Below are 13,907 nucleotides of genomic sequence, written 5' to 3' on the forward strand. Positions count from 1 at the left end.
GTTTGACTGGATAAATGCTTCTTGCCCCGACCCACCCCTGTTCTACTGCTGTATACACACAAACACTCCCAGTCACATCTGATAGTTTTCAGATGGAGGACGTGGCATGCAAATAAAGTTTCAGTGTTTCTGTTCACAAAGAGTAAACAAGAGACAGAATAATATCATCAGAAATCCCCAAAAGTTGAGTGCAGCTTGCTTATAAACTTTTATATTATAAACTACACCATCTTTGTGATGACAGTGGTGTGACTAAACCAAAACAGTCAAATTTCATGCTGTAAAACCAAAGCAGTGTCCTAAGAGATGGGCTTCAAAGTATTGAGGGAACGTGCATTGACTGATGATTCTCTATTGGTTTGTTCCTGCACCTTTTCACACTATGCAGATATTTGATCCACTGTTCATATGAAAAAAAAAAAAAAAAAAAACTTGAGCAGAGCAACTTTAAGTTAATGCTTTCAAAAGGAAAACCCTCCATAAAACAAGACTGACTGGTGATATTAATTCACCTTCAATGAGCCCTGGTTGTAAAATGTGTTTGGAAGAAAATAATAAAATAAAAGTGCAGTGATTTATAACTGCATATGTTAACTATTTTCAATGTTTGCCTGGTGCCAACAATAAGAGCCTTGGAAATGACCACCTGTGTTTGATTGTTTTGGCTTCTTTGTCCATCCTGGAGGGGTAATATACACGTATACAGGTGGAATATGAATTTGCACTCGGTGGCCAAATGTCCGTGAAGCCCGAGCCATAGCTGGAAACGCAGCCAGGCTCACTTCAATCACGCCTGGAAAAAGAGGGAGTGAATGCATCGCATTAATTAGTTTCAGACCATCTAACAATTATTTGTGCATGAAAATGAGTGCTGATGTCTTTCAGCCAAAGTAACTGATAGTTTCATAAATCTACTGTATAAGTGGTCATTTGTTTTCATAGAGTAGCCTACGGTCCACGGCTTATTTATTTTAACATCTGTATTCGGTGGTCACAGACTCGCGGTATCTCGTTTGTTTTCGTTAATACTTGAAAGCTGTGGTGGTGTATGTGTGCATTGAGTTACACTGCACACATGGCATCTGTGTCTGTGTAGAAAGACAAACGCTCTCATGCAGCCTCAGGAAAGGCCGGCAAAAAAGGAGACCGTGTAAACACGATTGTTTTAGAATAGGCCCCGGTTTTATAGGCTGGAGTAATGAAAGCTAACAGATGTTTGAACATGTTGTTAATTCTGTATACATTCTTCCAGATGATGTAATCTCTCACAGGCTGGATGTGTTTGGAGTTGCTGTTGTCTGGGCAGTTTTATGATATTCGTTCTGAAGGGTGTTGATGGGGGATTGGACAACACTGGGGCGAAATCTTGTGGAGGTCAGAAGCCCAGCGGCCTGTTGTGGCATGGTCCATCACTTGACACTAAAGCTTAATCTGCAACACCTGTCCACCAGGACACAATATCTCATTCATTCATTCATCCAATCAGTCATTGAGTATCTGTAATACTTATCCCCTGAGGGTTCATGGGCCAGTTGGAGCCAATCCCAGTGGACACTGTGTGAGAATTGGTCACCAGAATGTCCCTGGGCATCAAACTGGCTGGTTGCTTCAGTAGGTCAGGTGACCACTGTATGTACATGCTGAAGGAACCACATTGAAAACACTCACAGTGGAGCGTTTCACTTTGATTGTCCTCTTTTAAGATGCTTCTCTTCTACAGGTGGTTTATAGGTGACTGGTCAGAGTGTGGGAAGACCTGTGACGGTGGGATAAGGACGAGGACAGTGCTGTGTATCAGGAAGATTGGTCCCGCTGAGGAGGAGACGCTGGAGGACACCCACTGTCTGACTCACCGACCCATTGAACAAGAATCCTGCAACAACCAGTCTTGCCCGCCAAAGTGGGTCACTCTGGATTGGTCTGAGGTACGAGGATATTCTGAAAAGTACTCAGCCTGAAGTACTGTTGTACCATCTTCTTCTTCTCACATGTCTTTGTCCCTCTTTAGTGCACACCTAAATGTGGCCCCGGCTATAAGCACCGCATTGCCTTGTGTAAGAGCAGCGATCTGACGAAGACCTTCCCGCCCGCCCACTGCCCGAGCCACAACAAGCCTCCGGTCCGCATCCGCTGCAGTTTAGGACGTTGTCCTCCTCCTCGCTGGATCCCTGGTGAATGGGGACAGGTAAGTCGGTACTTCCTTTACATTGACATCTACTGTATTGCACCTTCTGTCCATCCAGGGAGATGGATCTCACCCTTGTGGGTTCATTTTATGTTTGAAAAGGATAGAATTCATCGCGGACGGCTTCAATAGCCTGTGCTTTGCGTTCACTGTACTGTCATAAATTGTAGCCCCCAATATACACTTATTAGTTTGTACTTATTATCACTTACTTTTACTCATTATGCATCTATATATTAAATGTTTACATTGTATGATGAAGCTAATAAAGCTATTTTAAAATGGCATTTAAATTCACTCACTCATTTTACTGTGTTTGGCTCAAAGAACTTGAAATGACGTCAACTGGCATGAATCATTTATGGACTTTTGTCTGAAACGGGCCCGGTCCAATCACTTTATTTACATTAGGCTTAAAGGTAGTTATGGAATTATTGATGAGTCGCACAAAAAAAGTCTAAGCCTGCCTTCATGTCTATTAAAAAAAGGCACTTTTTTATTTTTTTTTTATTTTAAAGGACAGGCTGAATGAAAGAGACAAATGATGCACAGATATATTCCATGTGCTCGTGAATGGGTTAGATAATATACACCCGAGTTCTCTCTCTGTCTGTCTGTCTCTCTCTCTGTGTGTGTGTGCTTGCTCTGATAGAGGCTGTGCTTGTGTGTTCCAGTGTGAATGCTCCAGCAGGTCTGCAGTGTGTGATCAGTGGCAGTAATATACTTCTGGCTGTTTGAATTTTATCTCTGCCTCGGTCCAGGCTTCTCTATCACTTCCAGGAACACGATTTAGAGGAAGAGCGAGGAGTAGTGTTCTCGGGTTCACCCTGACATGGCTTAGTGAGCTTAGCAAAAGCTGTTGAACTTTATAACACAGCTGACTCATGTTAGCAAGAGGACGCCAGAAAAACGTGCGTCAGGGAAAGTTGTATCTACAAAAAGTATGGCTTGTTATTTTGTAGCGTTTGTTAATAATTTAGAGCAAAAGTGGAATTTTTAAACAGTGCGCTCTGGTGTTTAGAGGATCGCTCATTCTCTAGTGGAGGCGATGTCATAGTGTCAGCGCTGTGTTGTTCAAGTCAGAGGTCAAGAGTCAGGCAGTCTAGGTCACCACTCTCCCTTGGCTTCTCCTCCCAACGGCCACATGTGTGCGTTTGCGAACATCAATAACGCACTTTTTTACAATTCAATCAGCGCCAATAGCTGCCATAAACAAAGCAGAGCTGACTGATAACCTCAACGTGGACCATCAAAGAGCGGGCTCATCGCCACACCAAGCCCACGTTAATACCTCATAGAGCAACAGCTGGAGTCTGCTCTTACGCAGCACTTTCTCAAGCACTGCAGAGCGCTGTGTTTGCGTGTGTGTGAATGTGAGGAACCCTTTCCCCCCCACATTCACCTCTTATGTTTTTTTGGCTGTAATTATTAGCTTCACCCTTGCCGGCCCTTGTCCCTCAAAGCATCAGAAAGGAAAGCTTGTTGCCAGCTACAGAACGCCAGGTCTCCCAGACCTAAACCGGTTCAAATCCCACTTAAGTCACGCCATTGACATACACCATCTGTCATGGCTGGCAGCAGGCCCTAATAAAGACTTTCTAATTGGGAAGAGATGACATGTGGGCTCACTGATCTGAGACGGCCAGCGAGGATCAGTGAAGGTGACAGAAAGCCTGGTAGTTCTTTCGTCAGCAGGAGGCAGCCATTTGTTGATGGCTGAGTTCACATCACACCCTCATACTTGGACACACACACACACACACACACACACACACACACACACACACACACACAGTGATAGCTGACAGGTGTGTTATACCTCAGTGCTTCCAATGAAGATTAATTATGAAGACATCCACTTTATTTGTGGTTGTTTTGCCAAATGCATGTTGGCACCTTCCGTAATTGTTATTTTGGACTTTATTGCTCATTTTATCCTCCTGTAAAAAGTTTAATGGCTACTCATATAATCAATCTTAGGTTTTTATTATCACTGGCACATTGATGGAAGTCAGACATAGACATGCAGGTGCACATTTTGGGCTCAGTACAACAACGTCTTCATGTATCTAAAAACAATTGTGTTGTCAAGGCAAGTCCATCAAGCCTTGTCTTCTCAGAGGGAATCGAGCCAATGTTGAAAATATGTTGAAGAAAGCTTCTTTATTCAACCTAAACAACAATGGCATTTTATTGTTTCTCAGTATAGCAGTGCTATGCGACACAGGAAGTAATTAGACGGAGGTAACAATATGAGTTGACAGAAAACAAAAATAAGTGTCCACAAAAAGTTTCAGAAGGGAATTATCCTGCTCATTCAGCAGTTTGATGGGATATGATCAATGATTCTGCCCCTTCACTGCTGGTGTAGACACTAGGGCATTAACAAAAAAGCCGACGTCAGTGGCACAAGTCGACAAGTCGTGTGTTTTTTTTCCTCTCTCTCTGTGCGCTTGTTTACACAATGCAATCTCTCTGATTAAATGAGAGTTGGGTACCTGGTCGGTGCGCAGAGGGCGGCCTGACCACAGTTACCACACTGCGATGGGATTAGAGGTTTCGAGTGTCTGTTGTCTGAGGGTGTTCACACCAGCCCTTCTTAACCGAACCCTAGTTAACTGTAGCGTTCGATTAAAGAAGCAAACTCTGGTCCTCCTAAAAACATAGGTTTTGGTTCGGTTCAAATTAACCAAATGTAGGAAGTGGACTTCAACCAGACTTCCCTGCAGCTTGAACAGAAAATAGCAACTGGAGAGGGAATGAAAAGATCAACTTTGCACAGTTTAAAAAAAAAAAGAAAAAGGTGTAAAATCAAAAGAAATCAAAAGGAGCTAAATGCACTGATGTCTGGTCAATGTCAGCAAATGACATGGTCTTAACTTGAACAAGATGATGGTCATTTATCGATACTGATTATAGTCACAGGAGGTTTGGAACCAGTCCCAGCTGACACTGGGTCAGAAGCAGGGCACATAGTCATAGCAAAACATGTACGTGGACCTCAGCACTGATACTTCCTTTTACTTTGCCTGCAGCTGCAGTTGTTGCACTTGTTAGTGTATGTGTCTGCTGTTTTGGCCTCATCACCTTCATGGTTGTGATCATAAAGGCACATACTGTGCTTTACATTCTTACATTGTGCAGATATGGCATCTTTTTGCGGTCCATCTTGAACAAACATCCACATACTGTATGCACATATGTGAAAGTTTTATCATTTAAACTGTAGCACTGTATATACTTCTGAAAAGTCAAGGACATTTTACTCAAGTACTTTGCCTCTTTGACTTTGTTTTCCACTGCATCCTTCACTCATGCATGTTGGTTTAAGAAGAGAAACACGAGGTAATGTTCTGTTTCACTCCTGACACAAGCATAAAAATGAGCCTATTTGGGCAGAGAAACTCCTCATGAGCAACATTTGACGTGGCTACTCCGAGTTAGGAAACACAGCGCTGAGAGGCAGCCAACTGAATCACTCAAAAAAAAAAAGAGAAGGGGAATGGGACTCTCCTCACTGGCTGCAGTGTTGACTGGATGATTGGTGCATGTGCAGGGATTACTCAGAATATCTGAATGTGTATCTGGGTGCATAAGGGGGCACAAACGGGGGGGGGATTCCCTCCAATTGCACCTGCATTTATAATGTCATTTGAGTCTCACTCTGATGTCGTCTGTTACAGTGTTCGGCGCAGTGCGGCCTGGGTCAGCAGATGAGGACGGTGCAGTGTCTGTCGTACACCGGGCAGCCGTCTAACGATTGCGCGGAGTCCCTCCGGCCCCCCACCATGCAGCAGTGTGAGAGCAAGTGTGACGCAACCCCCATTTCAAATGGCGACGGTAAGACGAGTAAATGCACCGTACCCCATCTCTACTGTACTGCACACGCACATGTCTGAGTCTGCCATCACATTTTAATAGCGCTGGCCCAGCTCGTATGTGTGACGAGCTGTCGGCTCGCAGTCTTCATCACAGTCACAAAAAGACGCGGCACGGTCGCCAGACAGACGCAGGTCTTTCTCTGCCTTCAAATGCAAAGGCAGATGGTTTATGTGAGCACCTATTGTGCTGTATCTGCGTAGCCCGACTGAAAAGGCTATGAACTGTCTCCATCTTCATCTTCACCGTTCTACTATGACCTAAACACACTTGGATGACACACTCCTCTACACTTTGCCAGCTACATTAATCTTTCCAGTGAGGCTGGCTCCTGGTCAAAGCCAAACAGCTCAGGCCTCCATATACACTTACACATGATGGATGGCTATTCAGATGCATAGAGAAGGGCCTTTCGATTAAGCTGAATGGAAAACGTGAGCAGCGTTTACAGGCTGGCTAATGGGATTAGCTGTAGGCTAATTGTTCCTTTACGGACAGCAGTGAGGCAACGTCTCGTTTCATTTGGCTCTGAGGAAGCAGGGGCCAAAGCCTAATAAGGAAAGACACTCTGATCGTGATAAGGCATTTAGAGCCTGTCCAGCATCCAGCAAGCAGTTTGTACGTGTGTGTATATGAGTGTGCATGGTGGAGATGGCAGACATCCCACTCTGTGAACGAGGCCAGGATCTGTCTCAGCCTCAGTCTCTGCGTCCAAGTATAGTTTTATTATGTTAAAGCCTGAGGGAGATGCACCAGCTCTGATGCAGCAGGTGAGTCTTAGTCTGTGTCCCTGCAGTGTTACAGAGTCAGTGACTCAGTTTGTTGTACAAAACATGTATTTGTAACCCAAGTTTGGATATTTCTCCTAACCAAAGTAACACAAACACAAGCAAAAATAGTAACATGTTAAAAATAAAATATGACAAAGTAAGAAGGGGGAAAAAAAGGTCCTGAAAATTCAAACAACACTGAATCTATCTTAGCCAGCTGTTGGCAGTAATGTTAGAATGTACTGCAGGGGCTCACTGCTCACTTCTGTCCAGTGGACTTTCAGTCAGTAACATAGCACTTGCAGTGAACTCTGTCACTACTGTTGCTTCAGTAGTAGGAACACTCAATACATTATTATAGGGTAGCGTCTATTATAGCTAAATACATTAAGTTAGAGCTACTCAATAGCTGTATATCCCTCCATTAACAAATTCAGGAGGGTAGTGCTAAAAGAAGTAAAAGAAGTAGAAGTAAATTGGTCATTTTTATTTGGTTTCTCTATCCAGGTCATGTTATAAAAATCACTTATTATTCTTTTTACACTATGATAATTGGGGTATAACAAAATATCTCAAGTATATCTTAATCATAACAATAATAATAATAATATGGCTCCAGCTCAAATTATAATGGTGCTGATTTAGATAACTTCAACATTTTTGGTTCATGTTGTGCAAACTGCAGACAGACATGCATCTTTTCCCATCATGCATCTTTTTCTTTTAATTAGCAAACAAGGACATACAACGATGACATCATTGCATCATTCATTTACAACAATCACATACAATAAAACACAAAGAAGCCTGACCTGGCAGACATGATGGAGACCAAACGTAAAACAATTACATTCCTCCTGAATGAAGAAGTTCACCTCTGGGTGAAAAGTGTAGCTAGAAGCGATTCACCTGTTACTCGTGAAAAAAAAACATTGAAAACAAGTTTGAAACATATTAAATTACTCTGCTCTCTTTCTGTGTGTGTGTGTGTGTCTGCAGAATGCAAAGATGTAAACAAAGTGGCCTACTGCCCGCTGGTGCTGAAGTTCAAGTTCTGCAGCCGAGCGTACTTCAGACAGATGTGCTGCAAGACCTGCCAGGGACACTGACGCTCGGAGCACACGAGCGAGATACAGTTTCAAACAGAGAGGGGAGAAGAAGAAGAAGAAGAGCAAAGATGGAGGGAGGCTGGCACAGCACTGAAAGAGAGAGAGAGAAAGAAGAAGGAAGGAAACAGGGCAGACTGGAGAGGAGCAAGAACTTCCCTGTTTCATATCTGATCCTCCTGCCCTCCATCCTGGTGGAATCCAAACCACTTGCTCAGCTCATGATGCTGAGACAAACCGTTTTGTTTTTCGTTGTTGTTGTGTTTTTAATTTTCACTTCTGTGAAGTGGAACTTGGACGATTGTTAGTTGGTATTTTTATTATAATAATAATTATTGATATCATTGTTAGTCGTGCTCCATGTTTGTTGTTTTCAATTAATCCAAAGTTCTGGACACATCACTCACACAGGATGTTCCCCAGAGACGTGCAGACGGAGGGGAGAAGGGCATGGAAGCAGGAGACTCCTGTGTGGGACTCCTGTCTGTGGGACGACTGTGATGGTGCTATTGGCAGGCAGACTTTTTGGCTTCAGTGCACTTTTTCATGTAAATACAATTATTTACAACTTACTGCTCAACAGAGAAATCCCATCGGTGTACTGTATATTTATTGTACAATTCCAAACAGAGCTGAGATATTGTCCTCTGATCATGTTTGTGTCACATGATAGCCTAACTTTCATGGGAGGGAATGTAATGTGATTGAATTTCAATGTCTCTGCTGGAATGAAAATATTACATACTGTAAAATACATTAGACCCTTATAAACTGTAAGGATTTATATATTATATATAATGTTTATCCTGCACCAGAAAATACCAAGTAGTTATTGGCAAGCTTTTAATCCATCTTTACTTGTTCCCCAGATGGGTGCCTTAATTATTGATAACGCTAAGCAAAGTTCACCCAGTGTCCAAATTAGAATGAAGATATTGTCAGACGGTGCCTGGGCCTCAAGAAAACACTGTTATCAAACTGGCCTTTTGCTAAACATCCCATTGAGGAGCTTTCAGTTCACTTTTGAAGGATTCATTTTGAAGGAGCACATTCTATGAAGCGGCCTGGTCACTAGAGTCACAGTGCAGTCACTATTTCCTATTAGTTTCTTATTTTCTATTTTTTAACCAGATGTTGGTTCGGTTGGCCGTCGTGTTTTTGTGTCTCAGCAGGAAGCCAACACCGTTACACTGATGAGAATGAAGGGAATGGCTTCATTCTCAATGGAGAACATGCATTTTTGGATGAGAAGATTGATACCACTCTAATGTCTGTTCAGTGAATATGAAGCCAGCTAAGCATTAAGACTTGTAGGCTGAAGGAAGCTGCAGGAGGAAGATCACGTCTTATTCTGACTTAATAGTGTTCAGGTATTGCCCTAAGGTGCAGGGGCATTGCAGCATGGGAGCCCAAGATTAGAACGGGGGGCCCCCCCAAGAATTGCTGATAACGTTAGTCCACAGTAACAACAGTAAGAACCTCCTTTAAGTTCTACGATGCACCGCTTTATTAGGCCCTAATGTGTTTGTTAAGATAAAATCATACTTTATTAGTCTCACAATGGGGAAATACATCAGAGCTACAACTTCATTGAAGTCTGCTTTCTTAAACACCGTTTAACACACAGATATACACACACACATACACGAGTGGTATTGTTGTTTTCTCGTCCTAAACTTGCATTTTAATCTCAAATGTCTGACTCTATCTATAAATAAGGGGCCAGCACTCACTATGCAAACTCATCAGATTATTGTGGAGACGTTGTCAGACCACATTTCCAGGATTCAGACACTTATCCTCAGTTATCAGTTGACTCACTCCTCTGACTGTCTCCCCCCCCCCCCCCCCACTTAATTATATCTTTTTTCTATTTCCCTGGGGTACTGCGTTTACCTATTTTTCCCCCCGTGTGCTGCCCTAAGGGTTAAAGCCCCCCCGGGCGTCTGGTGCTATCAAGTGGGTGCTTCCATTCAACCCTCTCCAGTGAGGCTGGATCCAAACAATATGAAATAATATCCTGTCAGTATCTCTGTTAGTAAATGCTGGTCATGTTATTTGTTCTGTCTGTATCTGTGTATACCTCACACTGGGAACTTTCATCGTTAGCCCCTGTATTTTGTTGTTGTTTGTTTGTTTGTGCTACCAACAAAATGGACACTCAAGCAGTTGTAACCATGGTAACCCTTTTACCCAGATGACATTTCTGCTGGCGTAAAGGGTGCGTATGAAAGGGAAACGCCTGTGGGGTTTTCTCCATCACACACTTCGAGCACGAGTCTGAGAAATCCGAGAGACGATGTGCGAGGATCTCATTGAAGCTGTCAACAACTAACTTCTACATTTTTGCTGCTGCTACTTTTTCGTAGCCACCTTCAGTATGACGATGTCGGACAGGTTTCAGCGGTTGCCAAACCAGGAGTGAGGCGACCTGGGAAAGAGGACAGTGGATGCCGAGAAGCATTTAGACATTGCTTGGACTAACTCAACTGCTGGCCGTGGGATTTGGAGCCTCCAGAAACAAAAAAGAGAGAGAGAAGTGAAATCAATCAAACTGGTACTCATTGCTGTGAACTTGGATGTTTGAATGTCACATTGCTATTACCTGTACCTAAGTGCAACAGAAATGAAAAAGCATCATGTGATTAGTTGCATATATTTTATATTCGGTATTAATGTTGGTACACTGTTACTAATTTTTTTTCAAATGTAAATTATATGCTAATTTATTGTGGTGTCTCACTTGTACATTTATTTCACTGCATGCAAACTGAAACTTAGCATAGTGAAAAAAAATGCAGTGATACAGCCCTTCACCAACATTTTTTAAAAAGTAGATACAATAAAAAAGAGCAGCTTTTAAATAGAAAGTCTAAGTGGGTTTATTCATTTCCCTGCTTGTCCAAACACATCGGAACACGTCCGTGCAATATTTCTAGTCAACGTGCTGCGAGGACCAAATGAAAAGTGTTTGCTTAGATGCTCCATTCTCACAGGCTTTAAGAGATATATACTCTTGTCCTTTCACTCAACTCCTGGAAATCACCCACAGCATGAGAGCAGCTAATGGCATCACACCAGGGATCCCGTTACCTCTGCTGAAGAAATCCATTCATTCACAGCCTCAGTTTAGGGTGACCGAACTGGAGAAGTCTGTAAAAGCTTCTTTCTTTTTTCTAATAGACCTTAACTCCGACACGCCAGCTACATTATCATCTGAGATTTATAAATGTCAGCAGCGTCAAACATCTTTGCGAAGTGTTCCAGCTTTGTTGCCATAGAGCTCTTCTCCTTCCTCTCATCCCAGCCTCAAGTGTCTGGATTCACTCTTAAGGAGCTGTGAGGTTTCCACTCTCCTTGGTAATTAATTCCAAATAAACAGTAACTAGCCCACTTGGCTGGGAAACACTGCCGTCTCCTCCTAATCCACAGTGTCCAATTACAGAGGGAGACAGATGGCCTGTTTGGTCTAATGTAACCAGTTTAGAATACCTGTATGTCTGGCCGAGCTTCTGTCTCCCGTACTGGACTGTCTGCAGCGGTCTGTGATTACATTAGTCCTAATCTGCAGCGCTGAAGACGATACAGAGAGGGAGAGAAGGGTGGTGGAGTTCAGGCTGAGGGATCCCGTGTCTGAAGATGATCTGACTTGACGGCATTAAGAGCGCTGCTTCACACCAATCACTGGCACATTTGCTCGTAGTGTACGCTGATGATGGCGTGTTGTACATGTAACACGTAAACAAAAGACTCTTGAGAAACTCAACACTGTCCCTGCATACTGTGGTTGCATGAATGCTACTCTTGTTTTCATTTAAGGATGCATAGCTGCTGCTCTGGAAGTGCCTGTTGTTCACACTCCCCTGGAGTTTTAAAGCCCCCTGAAATTAAAGTTTAAAAACGCAGCTGGCTTTATTTTGTTCAAAAACTTTGAGGCTGCATTTTAGTCTGGATGGACAAAAAAACAAAAAACAGACCCACATTCACTCCCCGGTTGTTTTTTTATAAGCCATGACTCACCTATCAGCTGTGAAACATAAGATCACTTCTTACGCTAACCTTCACCTTCTGATTTCATCGGTTTGAGTGACAGCTCCGCAGCAGATACAGGCTTTACGACAAGGTACTGTAGTCTCAGTTTTGGTTTGGCCTAACTTCCCAGACAGAGCAATATGTTTATTAAACGCAGTGTTTTTTTAAGATGTGTTTTCTTAAAATTATTATTATTATTAAGCTTGAGCAGATACAGCATTGAGATGTGCTCTATGAACGGAATAAAATTCCAGGTATATTGGAAATGTTTTTGTATTTTGTGTCATAATTTATTAACAATAATAATAATAATTTGTGTTATTGTTGAAAATGGCACACTAGATGAGAAGAACATTTCAAACTGGCTTTCCATGTCACAAAGGTTGCCGACCCCTGCCCTAGTGTGTTTAATATTAACACTCACCAGTGTCTTTGTCGGTTTGTCGGTTTGTTTGACTGTTTGACTCCATGATTCAGTCCTGTCTGTTACTCTGGTTTTCCTTGAGTATGGATGGATCTAACTGTGCCGTCCCGTCTCTCTCAGACGTGGAAGGGTACCTTGTGTGACTGTAAAGGCCCTGGTGCATTGCACATTGCGGACCCTGGTATACTCGCGCGTCAGGGTCCTGTAGTATCTGACTTCACCCTCCTCTGAGGAGGTTGCGTCTTCGGCATAGCTAAATGAGGACTATTCATAATTTTTATGCCCACGTGTTGACTCCCCTGTAGTCTCCCTGACATGGACCATGTGTATTTGAGAGAACAAGTGACAAGCTGATTTACCAGTCCACTGGGCCGCTGAGACTTGGATCTCACAGTCTGCTTGTGATAAGAGGTGTAAAGAGGATGGAGAACAGATTTTCTGGAAAGAGCTGAGCGTGAGAGAAGCCATTGCAGTTCCTCACTAACAATTAATTATTGAGTCAAACCAAGGGATAAGATTCTGCAATTATTCGGTACATTTAAATATACACAAAATACTCACTTACACAAATTTCCAGCCACATTGGATGAGTTTGGCATGGCATTACCCTTGGCTGTGGTCCTGGGCACATACCATAGCTCTTGAACGTAAAGCCAGGCCTGGTTTTGCACATTTATTCCCCAGCTGGGTGGTGAGAGGATTAGTGATGAACAACACAACTCCTAGCTCTCTATGGCTTTATCGCTCCTAATCAAAGTTGCCGTGGTACTGTGGTGTCATCGATGAGTGCTTGAAGTGTTTCCGACACTCTGCCATTTGAACACACAGCAGCAGGACTAGCGGCTCCAGATGGTGTGGCTGGAGACGGTGCATGCATGGACTCGGAGGGGGTCTGACAGACAGGAATGCTGCTCTGGGATGAGAAGGTCATGGCTCCAGCACCTGCTATCTTCTGGGCTGCTGCCTGTTAGGCCACAGTGGGTTTTTTTTCCCACAGCTGACACCGAGATCAAACTACTGTGGGTGAGATCAAAGCTGGTGGTGGTTTTGGAGGACAGGTAATGCACCAAGATTGTTTCAGTGTTCCAGCATCTAGAGATCTACTGTGAACATTAGGCTGGGTCTAATGTGCAATGCTAAAGTGCTTTTACTTTGAAACAAGCCGTGTCCATGACATATGTGACAGATATAGATGTTGAAACTGCAGTGAAATGTTGTTTTTAGTGTTACTAAACCTCTATTTCCAAAAATAGCAGCACGGCTACCTCATGAGAGATTCACCTGAGATGTGTCTCGTGCCCCGGCAGAGTGGACGCTCTCATCAATTAACATGTGTACCGAAATGAAAAGCACAACACAAAGTGACGCCATACCTAAACATACATGATGTGCTGCACATTGAGCAGGAAAGCTTTTCTTAGTTCACTGGCAAAATGAGTGTAATTGAAAGTTGCTACTTTCAGCATGTGCAGCATTTACTGTAAGAGAAAAAAGGGAAAGCTTTACTGGAG

General features: G+C 43.1%; 1 protein-coding gene across 4 annotated transcripts in view; it reads left to right on the plus strand.

The window, feature by feature from the left end:
* The window catches only part of adamts6 (ADAM metallopeptidase with thrombospondin type 1 motif, 6), a 75,335-nt gene extending 64,538 nt beyond the window's left edge, over window positions 1-10,797 (plus strand). For all 4 annotated transcript variants that reach the window (XM_058617632.1, XM_058617631.1, XM_058617633.1 and 1 more), the window contains 4 exons: window positions 1,721-1,925; window positions 2,009-2,185; window positions 5,869-6,025; window positions 7,834-10,797. In XM_058617632.1, the coding sequence (XP_058473615.1) occupies window positions 1,721-1,925; window positions 2,009-2,185; window positions 5,869-6,025; window positions 7,834-7,943 (649 nt within the window). In that variant the 3' untranslated portion in view covers window positions 7,944-10,797. The remainder of the gene's footprint in view (window positions 1-1,720; window positions 1,926-2,008; window positions 2,186-5,868; window positions 6,026-7,833) is intronic.
* The last annotated feature ends 3,110 nt before the right edge of the window (window positions 10,798-13,907 follow it).

This window comes from Solea solea, chromosome 19, assembly GCF_958295425.1.
Source record: "Solea solea chromosome 19, fSolSol10.1, whole genome shotgun sequence".
Taxonomy (NCBI): domain Eukaryota; kingdom Metazoa; phylum Chordata; class Actinopteri; order Pleuronectiformes; family Soleidae; genus Solea; species Solea solea.